This window comes from Rhamphochromis sp. 'chilingali' (assembly GCF_963969265.1).
Source record: "Rhamphochromis sp. 'chilingali' genome assembly, chromosome: 22".
Lineage (NCBI taxonomy): Eukaryota > Metazoa > Chordata > Actinopteri > Cichliformes > Cichlidae > Rhamphochromis > Rhamphochromis sp. 'chilingali'.
This window is the reverse complement of record NC_137950.1, coordinates 28,108,139-28,126,218: the sequence shown is the minus strand read 5'-3', so window position 1 is coordinate 28,126,218 and position 18,080 is coordinate 28,108,139. Positions and strand designations below refer to the sequence as shown.

Here is an 18,080-nt window from a genome sequence, read left to right as displayed (position 1 = left end):
CATTGCATCCTGTGTGCACAGACGAAACCCACACCCACTCTTTTTTAGGATACGTTACAAACTTCAGCGTCTTTGCAGTTTCGAAAATAAAACGCCGCAGCGCTCACTACATTTCCCACAAGCCTCCGCGGCCCAAGCAGGAAGAACGTTCTCTCGCAGGGGCTCACACTGATCCAAGTTAGGAGCTTTCCGCTGCCAGCCTTGGCCCATCATGTAAGTGCTGCGGAGAATTCTTTGCAGTGCATTTGCAGAATTACCTGATTTCCCGACGGCCGTGCATCCGTCCCGGCGCCCTGCGCACGGACGCGCACGCTTCGGACGCGAAAAGGCTCCAAGTGCATGAAGATCGAGGCTTGTGTTTTTGCATCTTTGTTGCAGAAAGCGAGCCGCTGAAGCTCCAGTGCGAGGGCGATGGAGGGAGGGAGTGAGAAAGAAGGCAAAGTCTTTTGTGCTTCCCCTCCCCCTCATCAAAGCAAAGGGGAAATGTCTCAGTCGAAGGGAGGTAAGAATATGAAACCGATGTGTGCAAAACTAGCGATATGCAATCACGGCTGCACGAGCTGCAACGTGCACCGCTGCAGGTCGAGAACGGCCGGTGCATTTTAAAGTTAGACGGCTAAGAAGGGTCAGTTGCATTTCCTGTTTGAGATCTTCCCCTTTGCACAGTTCCTGGTAAGACGATGCTGTGTGGACTCACTAGTACTGGCGCTATTAGCAGCGCACAGGCAGGGATGTAGAGCACGGGGCGCCTTAATAGTCACGAGATAGACGGTCTTTATTAGGAACTCTGCACGAGTTGACGCGTGGCGCGTGCACGCTTTTCGGGGTAAATCATGAAAGCCTTGTCGCGTGCAGGGCTCTAAATATGTGGTTTGGTGCATAGGGGAGGGGGTGGTGGGGGGTGGCATGACGTGACAACCTGCAGCTGTCAGTGGACAAGTTTGTGTGTTTGTAGGCTGCAAATTTGTTTCAGGTCGTGAGGAGAGAAAATGCAACAAACTGATGGCAAAGCGACCCGCGAGCTTTAAGGTGGAGGGTTCAGGAACAGGGCGCACTCTCTGCGCTTTGCAAAGTGTGTCAGCTGCTGCTTCTGTCCAGCAACTGGATATGTGTCAAACCCCTGGGTGTCCACCGATGTGCAGCTTTCCCCCTTTTGCATGCCTGTCACACTTTTGACCCAACTTTACCACCCTGCAGCAGCAAGAGGTGGAGGAGGAGCTGTGCTCAGCTTCCCCCCTGCAGCCTCTTTAAGATCATCAGTGAATGGAGCTTGCAGTGGAAGAGCCAAACAGCTGCAGTGAGAGCAGCTCGGGCCTTTTTTCTCTCCTCTCACCGTGATTTCCAAGAAGTGCAAAGTGAGGCTGGTTTGTTGCACAACATGCAGCATTCTCTCTCTCTCTAACACACGCACACATGCACGCACTGAGAGGCTGCACAGGAGGTGAACAGGTAGGAGAGAGCAAGAGCCCCCCTAATGGTCAGATCCTGTTTATCTGCTCCAGTTGAGTGTCCACCCACACGGAGGAATTGTCTTGTTGCAGCCAGCTTATCACGTGGTGAATAATGCAACACGTTTTATTTATGTTTTGTAGATGAATGAGTTGGTTTGGGACTTTCCTGAGAGCAGAAGTCGGTTTCTGTTGTCATCCATTGACGTCGGTAGAAGCAGAAAACTGCACATGTGCAGTCGCATGAAAAGTGGATGTAGGCCCAGTTAAGATCTCGTCTTTGATTTAAAATGACATCCACTTGGTCACCTTTCAGCTGAGAGATGATTTGGTGATCGCTCTGCAGCTTTTCTCAGTAGGTGAATATATTTACTGATGTCTGCACGATGACAAGTCATTATAACATCTGCTCAAAGCTTCTGACATCTTGGACCTGACAAATATTTCTCCTTTAGTGTGAAACAGTAAACATCACAACAGTAAAAACTAGCCTCAGACCGATCATTTAAATGAAATGCAAACAAAAAAACAAAACAAATTAAAAAGATGTGTTGTTTCTCTGACTTTCTGTGGATTAGTATCAATACTAATAGATAAATACGCTCTCGTAGTACATTTGTAAATGATTAAATTTCTGATTAAAAACTCCACTGAGGTTTGCAAGAACCCTTCGGCTGATCACAGAGCACACAGCGTTATCGCCACAGGCTAAAGACGGAAAAGTTGGCAGCATTGTTAACGGGGGCACATTTTGCTGGCTGGCTGGCCAGGTCGCGCCCCCAGGTGTGTGTGTGTGTGTGTCTATGGTTGCGCTGAGCGAGTATTTTCACCTCATGCTGTAGAGGTGCGCTGTGTATTTGCATTTTATGCATCAAAAGCTGTTCCTTAAGCTACATTTTCAGACAAAATTCTGAGAGATATTTGCAGAAAGTGAAGTTAAGAAAACAGATTTTGGAAATGTTGGAAAGTGCGGCTCTTTCTTCTTCATTTTCTTCTTGGCTTTTTACCTGCTGTGTCACATATGTGATTAGATTAAAACAGATTACAAAATGTGATCTTTTATAGACCGATGAAATTACAGAGCTGTGTATAAAAGAGTTAAAAATAGCTCCACCAACTACTATGGTAAAAATCTGTTCAGACATGAATACATCAGGATGAGAAAAAATACATTTTAATATGAAATAAAAGGACTCCTAAAGGCCTTTTACCTAGAACACATTTTGTTTATTCCAGCTTTGTACACTAGGGTAATATAGAGCAGTAATAAGTCAACTATAAAATATAAAAAAATTTTTTATAATTTACTTTGTCGCACATCATAGTACGCTGGTTATCTTTGGGTTTTCATAATTGTTACGGCTCTGATTTCTAGTGAAATTCTCATACCAGAGATGTTGGAGCCAACAAATATTTTGACTCGAACAGACAAAATACTGCTCAAATACAGAACTGAATAGAGTTCAGAGGTGCTTATTGAATTTTCTGACCTGCTATGTAAACAGGAGAATCCAGCGTTTTCTCGTGGGTTTATATTCTGTTTGTTGCAGGAGTGCATATGCACGCATGCAAGAAATCATTGAAAAATATCTATGAAGTAAATGTGTACGCTTTGCAACATAATTTATGGTTGGTTATCACACCCAAAAAGTCTATTTTCATGAACTATATTTCATCATTATTCATCACAATGTTGCGTTTATTGGTTACATTACATTACATATTACTTGCTATCAATAGCCTCATAATTTATGTTGTGATATTTCAAGAAAATTTGTAGTAATGCCATTTATGACGATATAGAGGTAACTGAAGCGCACAGGAACCAACAGTTATTAGTGCAAACTAGGTTAAAGGGAAGTTTCAACCAGCGACTGTCATTGATGATAAAGCAACTTTCAGCTGCTCCCTTATTTTTTTTTTTAAGGGGTCGTCACAGCAGACACATCAATATGATAAACTACCCAATGTGCCAGCAGCAGAAAAAGTAGAGCAAAGTACCCTGGGTTAGGGCTGTTCGATATAACGATATATATCGGATGACGATATAAAAACGTCTATCGTTTCATTTTACGCCATCGTTTGTTTCATGGTGTCGCAAAATAAACTGTTTACGGCAATATTTTTTCATCGTTTTGATGGTCACTGTAGTGGCTATATTAATTTCTTAAAGTTCTCTCTTTCTCTTATATTTAATATAACCACACTACAGACGGACAAGCACCTGTTTTTATGCGTTGTCGTTAGCAACAACGACAGTAAAACCATCGTGTGTCCGCTTGTTTATTTTCCACATAAACCTTTCACAATAAAGCTCAAGATCCTGTTGAGACTTTTAAAAAAAAAACCTGAATCACGTGAAAGATGCAGAGTATTTACGGATAAGAAGCAAAAAAGAGCCGTCAGGTGCTAAAAAGTAAACCTTTTCCCCGCAGCACGCCGTGTAATAAATACTCACAAAGAAAACGGCGGCCGTTACAACTTATATCTAAAAATGCATCATTTAAAACACTCGACTCCAGGTACACGACGCACAGCTGGAAACACTTCACGCAAGTCGAGCTGCCCGAGATTCACAGAATTTACAGAAAATGTTAAATCTTTGTGATTTATATCGTTATCGGGATGTTTTATATCAGGATATGAGATTTTGGTCATATCGCACAGCCCTACCCTGGGTAGTGTTTTCTCTGGACATTTTAAGTAAAAGTAGAAAGCAACTGCTTACTAAAGTAACTCTGGAGCTGCACAGTATTGCCAGATAATAAAATTGAAATTTTTTACTTTAATTTACTTTCCACCTGAGATGTTGTATCTTGGGCCGAGTTTTTTAACCAGTTGCTTTTTGACCTCCCATATAACTTCAGGTGTTCAGTAGTTTCCATCCGCAGCTTGTTCTTCCTGTCATACGAGTTCAACTCAAGCTAAATATTATACCAGTATTATTGTGCATGGTTTGATATGGCACAGCCCTATTCCATGTGTTGGGTTGATACATTTTAGTAATGCCACACTGTTTCTTTAAAACTTTCAGTTCCCTTTCCACTTTATTCCGCAGCTGTTCCAGACCTTTTACCAGAGCAACATAAGTTAGTGTCAGCAGAAAATAAAGTGAATTTTAACACATACCATCTGTGTACAATATGAAGAGTTAAAAGGGCCCAGTGCTGAACCTTGTGGAACCCCAGAAGTGAACCAGAGTCAGTGTTATTCATTTGTACATACTGATGTGTATCATCAAGGTAACTATGTAACCATTTCTCTTTAGTTTCCATTAGTAATATGTGAACTACACTCATATGCAATGTATGTTCCTCTATGCTTTTAATGAATAACAAATACAGGCCTAAAATGAGACTTGAAGAGAACATTAAGGCCTACCTGGAGCCCACATTACCACAGCAAATGTCTCCCCTCTCTCTAAACCCTGAAAGATTTACTGTGAAATGTAAGGACGTGGCTCCGGATGGGATTTAAATTACAGCGAGAAAAACAGGAGGTAATTTCAGCTGTAATTATTGCCTGGGAGGGGCTCAGAAATTGCTCACATATGCATTCTAGACTGGATTCAAATGATTAGGGGAGGTAAATATTCAAATGTTTCATCTCCCCAAGAGAAACGACTCGTGTTCTTAAATGTTGGTCAGTCAAATGTTTTAAGAAAAACTAACGTTGACAGAAGTGTGACTGAAGAAGAGAATGTGATGAGGTTTGAGCTGCCTCTCCTTCTGTTCTGACACGGCTAAAAGTCTTGCTGCTGCTTCTACTTGAATGTTGCCCAACAAGGTTTTTACCCTGACTGCTGTGCACTGTGCACAGTGACGGCCCTCCCAGCTCGTGTCCCGCCTGCAGCCCCGGCCGGCCCTCGCACCCCTTGCACAAATGTCCCGTTTGTCATGCAAATGGAGGCTGCGTTTTCAGCTGCGCGGATACTAAATTTGCTGTTTCGACGGACTGATTGTTGGTCTGCTTCCAGTTCTGTAGTGGCTTTTTCCCCCCTCTTGCAGTTACAGTAGAGTTGTTCAGAGCATTGTTCAGATGATCCACTGGATCCAGACAACAAATCATTCCTTTTTATTCCAGCCCTGTTGTGTAGAGAATAATGAGATATTCCAGAGTGTGTGTGCTGTGCAGAAAATGTCTCAATGGAAGCAGGATTTGAGATTTTCTTGCTGAGGCGAGATGAGAATGAGGGCGAGGATCTCATTACACAGCTCTGCACTGTAAGATAGTGAAGGCAAATAAACTGAGTGCAGATGGATGCAGATGTTAATGTACTCCTTGTAATTGCTGCATGTTTACCCGTGGGCTTTTTGACTCCAACCTGCAGCTCTTCTGTCTGTGCTGCTAAATTTAGAATTGCCTGAAAAATATATGAAGATTGATGATCAGTCCTCCTGCTTACATGCCAGCTCCATAAAACACTGAGCACCATGCATTTGAAATCATCCTTTCGCCCCTTCAGTGGGGCGATGTGTGACTGTCTGGATTTGAATGCTGAACGTCTGCCTGAAGACAATTTAATTATTCTCCAGCATTTCACTCCTCATTTAGACGACAATGTAGAAAAGTGGTTTTACTGGCAGCTATTTTCTCTAGCTAGAATTTAAAACCTGTATAAATTGTACGAGTTCAGTCTGAAGGTACTCTTCATGCTGACATTACCCAGCAGTCAACAGCTTTTATCCATTTATTTTTTTAAGCACTTGTGTTGAATAAAACAACCCATCACCGGTTGCAGTTAGCACCTCGGCAGTGGACGGACAAAAAGGACAATTTCAGCCAGGTTATGTTTGGTTACATGTTTGTGCACATACCGAAAGAAAATACATTTTTTTTGATGGCTGGATTTAACAGAACATTTAGGTAATCACAGTTATAACATGTTTCTCCTTTGCTCGTTTGGTTCTTTTTGCATGTTTAATCATCAAATCATCATATTTTACTGAGGACAGTCTGAACCTTCAGCTACTGACCCTGAACTGTCCCAGTGTCAGTTCATTAATGTCTCTTATGTTTTGTCCACCGTGCACTGTAACAGCTAGATTTCTCAATGAGAGTACTTCGTGCAGATGGCTGCAATTTTAATGACGCGGTTTAAAATGGGTTGTTTAGCCTTGATTTTGTTGTGGCTCGGTGTGTTTATAATTGTAATGGACTGCCCTTTACAGTACTGTTTTAAATGTACATTTAACTTTTCTTTTTCTCTAATTTGTGCACGTGTGTGTGTGTGATTGGATGTAAAGACAATGAACGGACTCTCATGTCCTCTGCCTTTGATCCTTGTTTTTCTTTTCTTTTTTTGAATTGATGAGTAACCAATTCCATCAGAGTTGTTTGCCTGTTCATTCCACATGTTCTGGCTCCGGCCGTGGATCGAATTTTGACTTGGGATGGACGAATACATTTCCTTGGCATCACAGGGCAAAGTGTGATATTTTCATATTGTTATTGATGGCTCCAGGGCCATCAATGTAACTGTCTAATCAGGTTTTCATTCTGTCACAGCTTGGCACCTTGGGAGTGATAAAGATGCACGTGGCAGAAATGTGTCTACCGGTGTGTCGGCTACAAAGAAAGGCCAACCTGAAAAGTATTTTAATCCATAGTTAATGTGGCAAAACCTAACCAAAAACTGACAGCAATGAATATCTTCAGATTTACTCCCCGAGTTTGTCATTTATTTGACCCCCCCATGGTCTTCTCTTTATGTGGCTTCTCTTTATCTCAACACATTACATGTCCTATTTTAGTATTTTCCCTCAATTTGCAAAGCTTTAACATCAAAACATTGTGATTGGTCAGTTGCAGGAGCAACACAAACAGCCATATGTAATCTAAAACAGGTCAAAGATGTTAATTTCGGTTTATCTTACAAGGACGCTTAATGCAAGGACACGGTCTCCCATATTAACTGTATGGATGCAGAAATTATAGTTCATGCCGCATCGGTGACTCAGTCTTTTTAAGTGTTCTGGAGGTGAAGACCTATTTGTTGACCATCATGAGTACAAGAGGCAGTCAACACTCTTCCCCGCTGGTGGGTACATTATTAAAATAGCCGTATTTGTCATGTAGCCTGTCAGACTTGAGTCACTTTGGAATTGCTGTAAAAATGTAGCTGCTTTGACTTTGACTCTGAAAAGTGCTTGATTTAAAAAAAAAAAAAAGCTGGGCTGTAGATCAGTAAAAGGATTCAAACCTCATGTTATTTACATTTTTAGACAGTATCTCAAGGGAGGGGCTGTGTTTTACGCAATATTTTAGTCCCTAGACTGAATTTGAAGGTGGAAAAAAGCAAGCACTTCGAGAAATTGTCATTTTTTTTTTCTGTGGCTATTTTGAATGCTTGCTTATACGTTTGTCATTACTGGTTTGAAAAATAGCCCAGTAATTAATCACTGAATATCTATCCACATTCACATTGGTTGGTTTTGCCCCTGGATTGTCCAGGATGTTGGTTCCCAACTACGTCAGTAATTTATCTATTTTTTGATATACGTTGAATTCATGTCGTCTGTAGTTGTTCACATGAAAATATTCTCCAACTTGTTGAGCAACAAATTAAAAAATAGCACTAGGAAGATGCCAGTCATCCAGGTCATGGTAATCTAATGCGCTTGGAAAGAAAAGCGACTGAACTAATTTATGTATGCTTCACCCCTCATACAATCCACCTACGATCCAGTTTTGAGATCCTTCCCAGGCGCCTTAACGCCCGCTCACATCTTGCCTCAGTTGATCTCAATAGGTCACATGATGGGGTGAGGCAAGGTCTCACAATGGTTTCACCTGAAATCTTGGCTGATAATGACTCACACAGTTTTTCACACCTTGACTTGTGTGATGGGGCACATGATCGATAGTGGGTCAACGGCCCATTAAAGGGACAAAGAAGCTTCCGGATGAGAGGTGAAAAGTCCTCAACAGACTTGAAGTCCACTCGCTTTTCTTTCCAGTCGTCTAAGAGAAGCTTTAAATGTTTTTTATCTAAACTTGTGACGCTAGTTTGACCCCATGGGACAACTCTATTGGCAAACCAGTCAGTTAGCCAGCCAAGTAGACACAAAGCGAAGTGTTTAAGCCAGCAAGATCTTTGATGTCCCCACATATTTAAGCCTTGGGAGGCCTTGCAGTCTTGTTCTCAGGTATTTGACCTGGTTTCAGCCTGTTGAAACAGCATTTGTGGTCTGAAGTGACCTGAAGTCGACACCCCGCTTTCTGCGAATCATTCAGGTTGAACTGAGTGCAAAGGAAGTGTAGCAGGAGCCAGTGACGACATGATTCCCAAAGGAGGTTCCAACAGCTGTAACCTAAAGGAGCTGCAATCTTTGGAAGTGTAGAGTATCTCACAAACTGCCAGAGCGGTCGGAGGGGGGACAAACAGCCGAGGGGCTCTGGCTGGAGTTATTTTCAAACCAGCCACCAGCCGCCTTCCCCTCTGTGCTGCTGTCTTTTACTGTCCTTGTGTCAGTATTTGTTGTTTGCTTCCTCCCTCCCTCTGTGATTGATCTCTCTTCCTCTGGCTCTGTGGAATTCCATTGAGGAACTCTTGGGATTGTTGGAATTCCAGCCGGAGTGCATGTGTGGGTTAGCAGCTGGCACCATGCGTTCCCCCCGTCATCCGGGCTCATTAGCCCTCAGGCCCTCACACATCGAGGCTTTCTGTATGCACTCTGCCTCTGTTTCTGCAGCACTGTCTTTCCTGCAAACATTCTTCTCTGCATTATTTCCTTTTTTCTTGCTCTCAAACTGTCATGCATGACATGCAAGGCTGGTTGCATGCTCATGCTGGGTGGGGCAGAAACTGGAAGCATTGTCTCCCTCGGCTCTTCTCTTGTCACCGTCACTTCTTGAGACGGAAATAATTGCGTGTGTTATATCTAATTACTCACCTTCCTTGTTCTCGCCGGTTTCAGTGGGAACAAGGAGTGTCTCCGTGCAGGCGCTCATCTCCCGTGGCCTCCCTCTGGCATTTCACTGCATACTTGAGCTCATGTGCTGCAAATCACCGGGAATGATATGTACTGCTGTTTTTAATTAACCCACACTGCCACTACCACAGTGTTCAAGTTTGATATTGAGCTCAGCAAGAATAAAAGGAGTTGTGCATGTCAGTTATGTAACATAATCTGAAGAAAGAATAGTTTTAGCTTGCTCACTACACTTCCTTGTATGCTTTGAAATGCCTTTTTATGCAAGTACTTTACTGACGGGCAGTCTTGAGTTATAAGCACTTTAGTTTATCATGCTATGCTATGTTATAATTCCACTCCACTACCTATCAAACTGAAATATAGTAGTTTGCACAAGTCGGCACCAAAGTCAATGAATTACCAGGACTCTGCATCAAAGCAGGAAGAAAGTAGCTAAATGGAAAGACTGTGTTCACACTCTTTCTCTTTGAGGCATTCAGATCTGATAAGTTTGAGTTGTTTCCTCCTTTCAATCCAAATTCTGTATTACAGTTTCCATGCTGGCTTTTAAGTCTTTAACTTTCCCTTAACATGGATTTTTGGTTTAGCTTTACATTGTCTGTCTGGCTACAACCTAAGTGGTAGCTCTCGCTTTGCAGCAATTTGTTCTTTAACCTGGAATAAAATGGACTGTATGTATAAAGTTTTTGCTTGAGTGCTAAAGTTTTCTAGTGTGTGTAAAAGGTCTGCATGGTTAGAAAACCCAAAGTCCACTGCAAAGTGAGCTGTTTTATAGGAAATGCTGTTTGTTTGGCTCGCCTTCGGATGTGAACCAAATAAGCTCTTTATTTTTTATTGCAATATCCAATGTTTTAGGAGGTAGCACAGTTAATGTGTGTAATGTTAGCATTATCGTTAACTGTCTGCATGAATGCCAAAGCTGTGTGGAGTATGTGTAAACTTTAAAATCTGATCTGAAGCCAGTGAACACTGACCTGTTGAGGGCTACTTTGTAGTGCAACCTAAACTTAGCTAGCATTGGCTAGCAGAGACTTTAGCTGTCATGATGCAGGTAATTTGGGAAATGCTAACAACGCTGCATGAAAATATTGTGTACCATGTAATGTAGCGTTTTCTTTGTGTTAGCATTTCTTTTTTGTGTTAGCATTTGTAAACTGTTAGGTAGCCTGGACTCATAGAATCTGCGGTTACGTTACATAACCAAGATATCAAGGCGTGGCCCTTAAATGATGGGGTATAAAAAGTTGCAGTGTGAGGAAAAGCGTCTGAATCTCTTCTGGTAGATGTAAATTTAAACGAGAGACCTGCCAATGAGCAGGTCCCTCGTTTAAATTCATTTCCCTCATTTGTCCTTTTACTTGAAGAGTGTAGCAAAAATTGTGAAATTGCTGATTGTCAATTTTTGGCACTATAACATCCTTACTTGAAGCATAATTTAAGGATGTGGTCTTGTATTTTGTTACAAAGCCGAGCTTGTGCATTTTCCTTCCAGCCACAGAGATTACATAATGCTCTGCCCCTCCAACCCTCCACCACCTTCTCTCGGCTTCTTTCCTACACCTCTGTTTGCTCCTCTCTTCTTGTCATTTCTCATCAGAGTTGCAGCAGATTTTGAGCTGTGCAGCCCTCAAAATGCATCTAAAGCAGCGCTTTAGATGCATTTTGCACCTACTGCCCTTATTGTTCATGTTGGCCCTGCTGCATGTTGCCACTGATTTTGCTGGAATATGCCATGCATGTTAATATTCCCGCAATAGTGTGGAGAATAACGCTGTCTCCTGGCTTTGAGGAACATGTTGTCTCTTGTCTCATGATCTCCTTGCTGCTGTAAGGCAGAAGCATTTTTCACTTGTGGAGGAAAAAGGATGCTGTCGCTTCAGTGTGATCACACAGTGAGGCTTTTGTCCTGACACTGAGGTCAATCATCTGACAAACTTCCAGGTCTGCTTAATGCATACAACAGTGCTAATCTTTCCTTTCTCTTAATGTGGAACTTGTCGTTACTTCCGCTACAGAGGTTGTGTTTTTATTTGTTTGTTACCAGGTTACCTTTTAAATCCAATTCAAGTTCCATCAGGCTGAGAAGCACGGATGAGTTGTTGTTATTGCCGGTTCTTGTTCTCACCTATAGAGAATATTATGTTAAAAAGTGCTATTGGCCTTTTATGCAAAAGTTAAATATGAACTCATTACTTCTGTTCTGCTGTGGTTTCTTTGACTGTGTTTAGTGCTTAAACTGATTGTTTATCATGTTGCATCTTTTTTGAATAGTGATAGAATCCACCCATGTCTCCTAAAGGGAAACACTAGTGTTGTTCGTATCTTTTCTTCCTGTCAGTTTTAAATTTGCATTCACAAATCTTTTGCAAGTAATAATAATTAAAAACAGCGTTAAACTATTGAAATGAAATGGTCCGTGTCCTGTCAGCTTTCATTGTTTGTGTTGCACTTAGTGTGAAGTTACTGTAACAGCAGGAAGTGGAGTTTTTGTAGTCATTCCAGTCAGCTAGCGAGAAGCATTTGTGGCAAATTAGCAGTCATGCTTTGGCGTCTCAAATCTCTCCATCATATAAATATCACTTTATCTCCTTAAATATCTTTTGGCCTTGTCCAGGCAGCACTCACTTTGAATGCTGTTTTAGTATGCCAGCTGATGTTAAAATGGAGAAAAAACAGTGGCAGTTGTCAAGTGGATGGTTTGATTCATTCATGCTTTAATGCTGTATTTTTATTTTTTTGTAGTTTCTTTATAATATACTGCTGTAGACATTGTATATTCCGGTAAAATGTAGACATGGAGGGATCTTTGGATCTTCATCAACGGACTGATGTGTTAAAGCAAGTCAAAGAGAAATTACATGTTTATTTTTATGGTGCTGTGAGCGCAGAGCAAAAGCTGGTAAATCTGAGCTTCTATAAAAGGACTAAATTTGTGAATATGCTTCATTAATTGATGTATTTGTTACATTATAACAGGAATAAATTTAGGATTTTCCTCTGCTGTATTTTTATCTGTTCCTCCTTTCTGAGCACAGTTTATTAAGATCTCCATCATACAGGCCTCGAGACTGGTTGGTGACCTCCCGGAAATCGGTAGTGTTTTAGGAAAAAAAGTGTATTTCCTGACCGGCTGGTGATTGGTTCCTGGAGGTTTCTGGCTGTTGCCAGGTGAAATCACCACAAATCTCAGTGTGATTCGTTTGGTTGCCTACCATTTGTGTAGAAGATGGCAATGTGTCTGGAAACACTCGCCATTTACTCTCTGAGATGTAGTGAAACTTTTAAGTTGGAAGGGTAGAATGTTCCCTTTCAAAGGAAAGGCTGTGCTAATATTGTAACATATTTACAAAGGTGGAACTTTTACTTTTAAGGCAAACATTCTTCTTTTTCAGTTTGCATCAAACTTTTCAGGTGCAGTACAGGTGTTTGAGCATTTGCAGACAAGTCGCTGTCCATTTGTTAACAACCAAAGTTGTTAAAAGTTGTGACACTGTATGTCTCCTTGCAACCTTGCACACTAGCAATTGACTGGTAGACTGGTTGTTTGCAGATTGTTGGCACCAGGTCTCTAGGCATGTGGTTGACACTTGATATTGAACTTACTCTACAATAGCTTGTGTTGTATAACCATATCCATAATAACCATGTGGTCTCTGTTAGAAATACTATAACTACAGTCCCTCCCCCCCAGTGGGAGCATCTTTGGTGCTCTTGGTATCTTGCCTGTGCTATGTTTCTTATCAGGTGAATAAACTAAGGCATGTTTTACAATATATCCAGTAAATGCAGTCCTCACTATTTCAGGCAGTGTTTTGCTGCCAAGGAGGAAGGCTAAGATTAGCCAGGTAGCTGCTGTGATAAGCATCAATGGATGTTGCAGACAAGTTTAGCTAACATAAACCAGAATAAAAGTGTTTTATCTAATGAAGCCTGTTTGACTGAATGATGATTTAGGCTACTATTTGATTCCTAAAAGGATTGTTTGGTTTTTGGATCAAATACTCTCCTAAGCTGTCTTTCTTCTATCTGATCTTAAGGTAATGTGCACGCTATCCCATTAAGTAAAATACTTTTGTGAAGGGAAGAAATCCCCTAATTTATTCCAGGGCTTATCTGTCCACTTGCTTAATCGTTATGAACTACCCATTAGCTGTTTCTGCAGCTTAGCTAAGTTGCCGTTAGCTCACTATTTATATCTTACTTGCTAACATATCACAAACAAAATCATATATGGGGGAATGGTAGCTGATTAGCTTCCCAAAACTCTGATACTTATCTCAGTGTAATATCAAACAGTTCATAGACTGTAACAAAGCAGAGATTTGAAGCTAACATTTGGAGTGGCTGCTAAGGGAACGGTTAGCCAGCTAGCTGTAGTTTTGGCTATACAATTAATATACAGGTACAGTTGTTGTTATTTTGCTGATACTCAGGTGTACAGTATCTACACTGGTCTGTCTGCTGTTGGAGATATACATTAGATACAGAGGAATATAATAGCAGAGGATACTAGCTTTATACTACACTGCAGTTCACTTCACAGCACCATTGATAAGAATTGTTTATGGGGATTGTGCAACATTCCTGTAATTATCTATGCAAGTATTTGGGGGGAAAGGGGGATTTGTTTAGTTGCTAATGTGATAAACCACTTTAATAAAACATAATTGTCTCCTGGTCTCCTACTGAAACACACTGGCTGTGTTTTTTTTTCAGGAGTGGAACTCATTTGAAGCTTTTAACCAAGAATTCTTTGACTAATACCTAAAATTCCTGCCAGGAATGAAGTATTTCCTGAAGCTGCCTTGGCTGCCAGAGACCCACCAGACTTGTTAAGGCACATTGAAAACATACTTAAGTATGTCTCTACAAGGCTGTTGCTTAAGTGTGTTGTGCAGACTCCGTGCAGGTGTCATCTCTATGAGTGTTTTCTGGTCTTCAGTGTGAGTTGTTAGCACAGTGCTGGTTTCCAGTTGCTATTGTTGTCTGTGTAAATGCACGTAGGAGGGGCTCAAAGTGACATTTTGGTATAACAAAGCATCTTTGGAAAGTGGAGACCAGGAGGCCGGCAGCAAGAGGCCACCGGTGGAGGGCCGCATAGCACAGCGGCATCACACCCTGTTAGGAAAAAATGTGGGCACACAGGAGTGTGTTTGATCTGACTTAAGCTTTTTTATTTATTATTTTTTTAAATTACAGATCCGCTCACAGTCACTTGTGTGTATGTTTTATCTCAGGATAGCAATGTGAGAAATCCGAGTAATTGCTCTGGCAGTGCTCGTCAGCATTTTGAAGAGCCACACCTTGAGTTTTCCTTTAAATAACATGTCACGACATCAAAGGGCAGCAGACTCTGTGGTTTCCTTAAATGTTACCTTTGAGCGTGCATCAGCTGCTCCAAGCATCGCATGCTTTTCCATCCATTCACTGGGAAGTACGCAAGCAGATCCAACATGACTGCCTGGCAGCAAACGCTGTGGTTTGATTACCCTTTGACAAGCAGCCTTCATGCTTTTGTGTCCTCATAAATTTATTAATGACAGTTTTTGCATAACTCTGCCGAGTTATACACATAGAAAAACTACAGCTTCACCCACTTTCTTAATTGTTCTGTCTGTTGTTGTCTCTGAGGGTCTAAAGGAACATGTTCAAATTTAGGATCTGAAGTTTGTATTTTAACATTGGGGTTGAATTTTGCCCCCAAATGTGGGCGATAAGCAGCAGCAGTGTATTCTGAGCAATGGTTAAATTAAGCACATTACATTACATAAGGTCCCACAATATCAGTCACCATATGTAAAATTTGGCAGCACCTTATGATAAGAATCATCAATAAAAGGTGTTTTTTTTTAGGTTTATCTGTAAACATCATTGTCATGTCTGAAACTTGTTTAAAAGGGCATATTATGGGCCATGTGATATGGCAGTGATAAATCACAAGACGGTGAACTCAGACCGCTCTTCTTTTCCTGTTTCAGCCACTGTTTACTTTCATTTTCACTTGCTTATCTACTTTTGCTTTCACTAACAGCTGAGTTTGGTCAAAACTCACGGGTCAACTTTGAGAAGAGGTTGTGGTTTGAGTTAAATGTGTCCATTCACAACATGAAGAACGGTTAACCCATGTGTCAGAATATCACGCTGAGCAGATTTTCCTATGCATCTAATCGTGCTGCAGCGGGGCCTGCAGATCGGCAGCTGTGTTTGACTCTGCGGGAATGAGAGCGGGTCATCTTGTGGCCATTTTTCTGTGATAGTTTGACTGTTTAAGAAACCTTAACCAGTCCGTGCACGTCTCATTCACACATGACTTTCAACATGCCAGAAGTGTGAATGGCGACTGTGTCTTTGGGAGCTGCACAGTGTTGCTTTCTGACCGCAGCCACTTACAATAAAATGTGCTAACTTTGTCATTAGACTATTAATAAGAATTTCAGCACTCGCTGTTATGCGTATAGCACGTGGCTTTCTTCAGCATTTCGGATACACATGTGGGTGTAAACCACTATGAGTAAAAAAAAACAACCAAAAATCATTATGAGTACAGGAAGGAAGGAATTACGCAAGATCTACAGACATGTCTGTGCTCTCCACATGTTCATCATAAAGAAACAGGACAAGGACAATTCCTTATTTCATCCTCCAGGATGCTGTCTGCACATGATATAGCCTGTTGGATATATGGCTGTGTAATTATTGAGTGCACTTTTTGTGTGTGCATGTGTGTAATGTGCATTATAGACTACCTGTTGCCACATTGAAGTAGTTATTATCACTAAGGCCACATAGAAATGTGTCCATACACACTGAAATGAGCAAAAGTGTCTTTAGATTAATAAAAAACAAACTGAAATGACACATTGAGCTCAAACAGCTGTTGTTTTGTCAGTTTGATGAAACTCACAACCCAGATGAAGAACAACAGTACAGACACACGTGTTTATTGCAAGGACAGAATAAAACCTGGGCGTAGCTTCGGGGTCAGAAAAAGGAAGCCTGCGTGGAAGTGCATCAAAGCTGCGTTCTATCTGATTGCTGTGGTTGCAAAAAGGCTTCTGGTTCTACAGAAGTCTGTGAGCCGTTTCCTGCCCAGTTTCCGGTTCCAGTTACTCATTTTGGTTCATTAAAAAAAAAAAGAAGTCCATTCTGAAAATATTTCAAAATGGAGGGTTTGTGTTGTGAAACCACACATTCATTGGCTAACGAGTGGTCAATTACAAGTCTTGTTATTTTTTTTAAGGTGAAGGTGATGAAGAGGCTCATCTCAAGGCTCTAAAATGAGACGATGATCTCTCAGTAACTACAGCCATCTATTATGGAGCTGTAGTTTACTTATTTAGTGCTTTTCTACTTTAAGTGCTTCTTAGTGCTTCTTTCACACGTTCATACAGTGCATTCATTCATTTCAGGCACTCACTCTGTTACCAGTTATAAATTATAATGAAATAAAAAAACCAAACTGAGCAAAAATAAGTGAAACTCTTTAATAACTGTTAACAAATGATTTAACGGCAGATTTGAGACTTTTCTGCGCGCGACTGCTCGCCTGTCGGATCAGTCCAGCGTTCACGTATCAGGAATTTGTCATAGTTCATTAGCTTACCAGCGGTGTGAGTGGTGTTTAGTGAATGCACATAAATGTGTGTTTGTAGCAGGATCCACACAACAGCTGGAAACAACGAGCTAAACTTCAGCTCCCGTTAATGTTTATTCACCGCAGGTTATTTTCATTACTGGGAATCGACAGTAATCTGACCCATATTTGGTCTTTATTGTGGTCAAATTTAACTGACAATTTACTCTGTAATTGATGTGAAATTGTAGAGCAAAGTTTCTGACTCCAGACATTTCTGTTATTTTTCAGACATGCATATTTGGATATTAGTGGGTCACTTCCTGGCCCGTTGAACATGCATAGACACCAGGGTTTCCTCTCATTTGTTTTGAGCTGCTAAACTGAAAGCAGGTGTCTCATACCAAAGGTCAGACCTGCATGTGGGTGTAAACTGCATGGTTTTGCTTTTTGTAGAGCAGGCTGATGGGGGTGAGCAGAGGCACAATATCTATCCATTTCTTCCCCCTAAGACCCATCTGGAAATGAATCTGACGATGAGCAAACTCTGTCTGGGCTAAGCTGCTAAGAGCCAGTCTGAGGAGGTTGGAGTCAGTTGCTACCTGCAGACGAGGAGAGCATCGACACACTCGAGTGCGCGCATTAACGAGGCGTCTGGCCGTTAAACTGTCAGTGTAGCATCTCCACATGGAGCAAGCACACCTGGGCTCCCAGATCTCCTTTTCTCCTTCGGCTTCTTGTGTCTCAGTGTCAGTTAGGATCTGGATTCACCCACTGCATCCAAGCGTGAGTACGGATAAGATGCTGTATCAGCAGAAAATGGAAAAATGCAGACGTAAAGCACCGCATTGTAGATTGATCCAGGCCAGGTCAGGGAGTGCTAACTGCGGGATCTTTCGGTCCCTTTTGCAGCAGTGGGCGTTTTTGGCTTTTCAGTGGCCGGTTGCTGTTGAAGAAGTATGAGGTCATCTGTGTTTGAACAGTTGATCATCCTGGAGTGCAGATATATGCAGGTATTTCTTATGAATTTCCCGCTTTTAATGTTGTTGACAGCTGCACGTTGGCTGAATGGACAGAAAAATGCACATAATCAGGTTTACAGAGCGAGCGCTCTGGTGTTGC

At 41.5% G+C, this 18,080-nt stretch overlaps 1 protein-coding gene across 1 annotated transcript in view; it reads left to right on the top strand.

Annotated features, from left to right (window-relative positions):
* map2k6 (mitogen-activated protein kinase kinase 6) overlaps positions 1–18,080 on the top strand; it is a 39,810-nt gene continuing 21,730 nt past the window's right edge. The window contains exon 1 of the mRNA XM_080872316.1: positions 1–502. Coding sequence (XP_080728442.1) covers positions 412–502 — 91 coding nt within the window. The 5' untranslated portion in view covers positions 1–411. The remainder of the gene's footprint in view (positions 503–18,080) is intronic.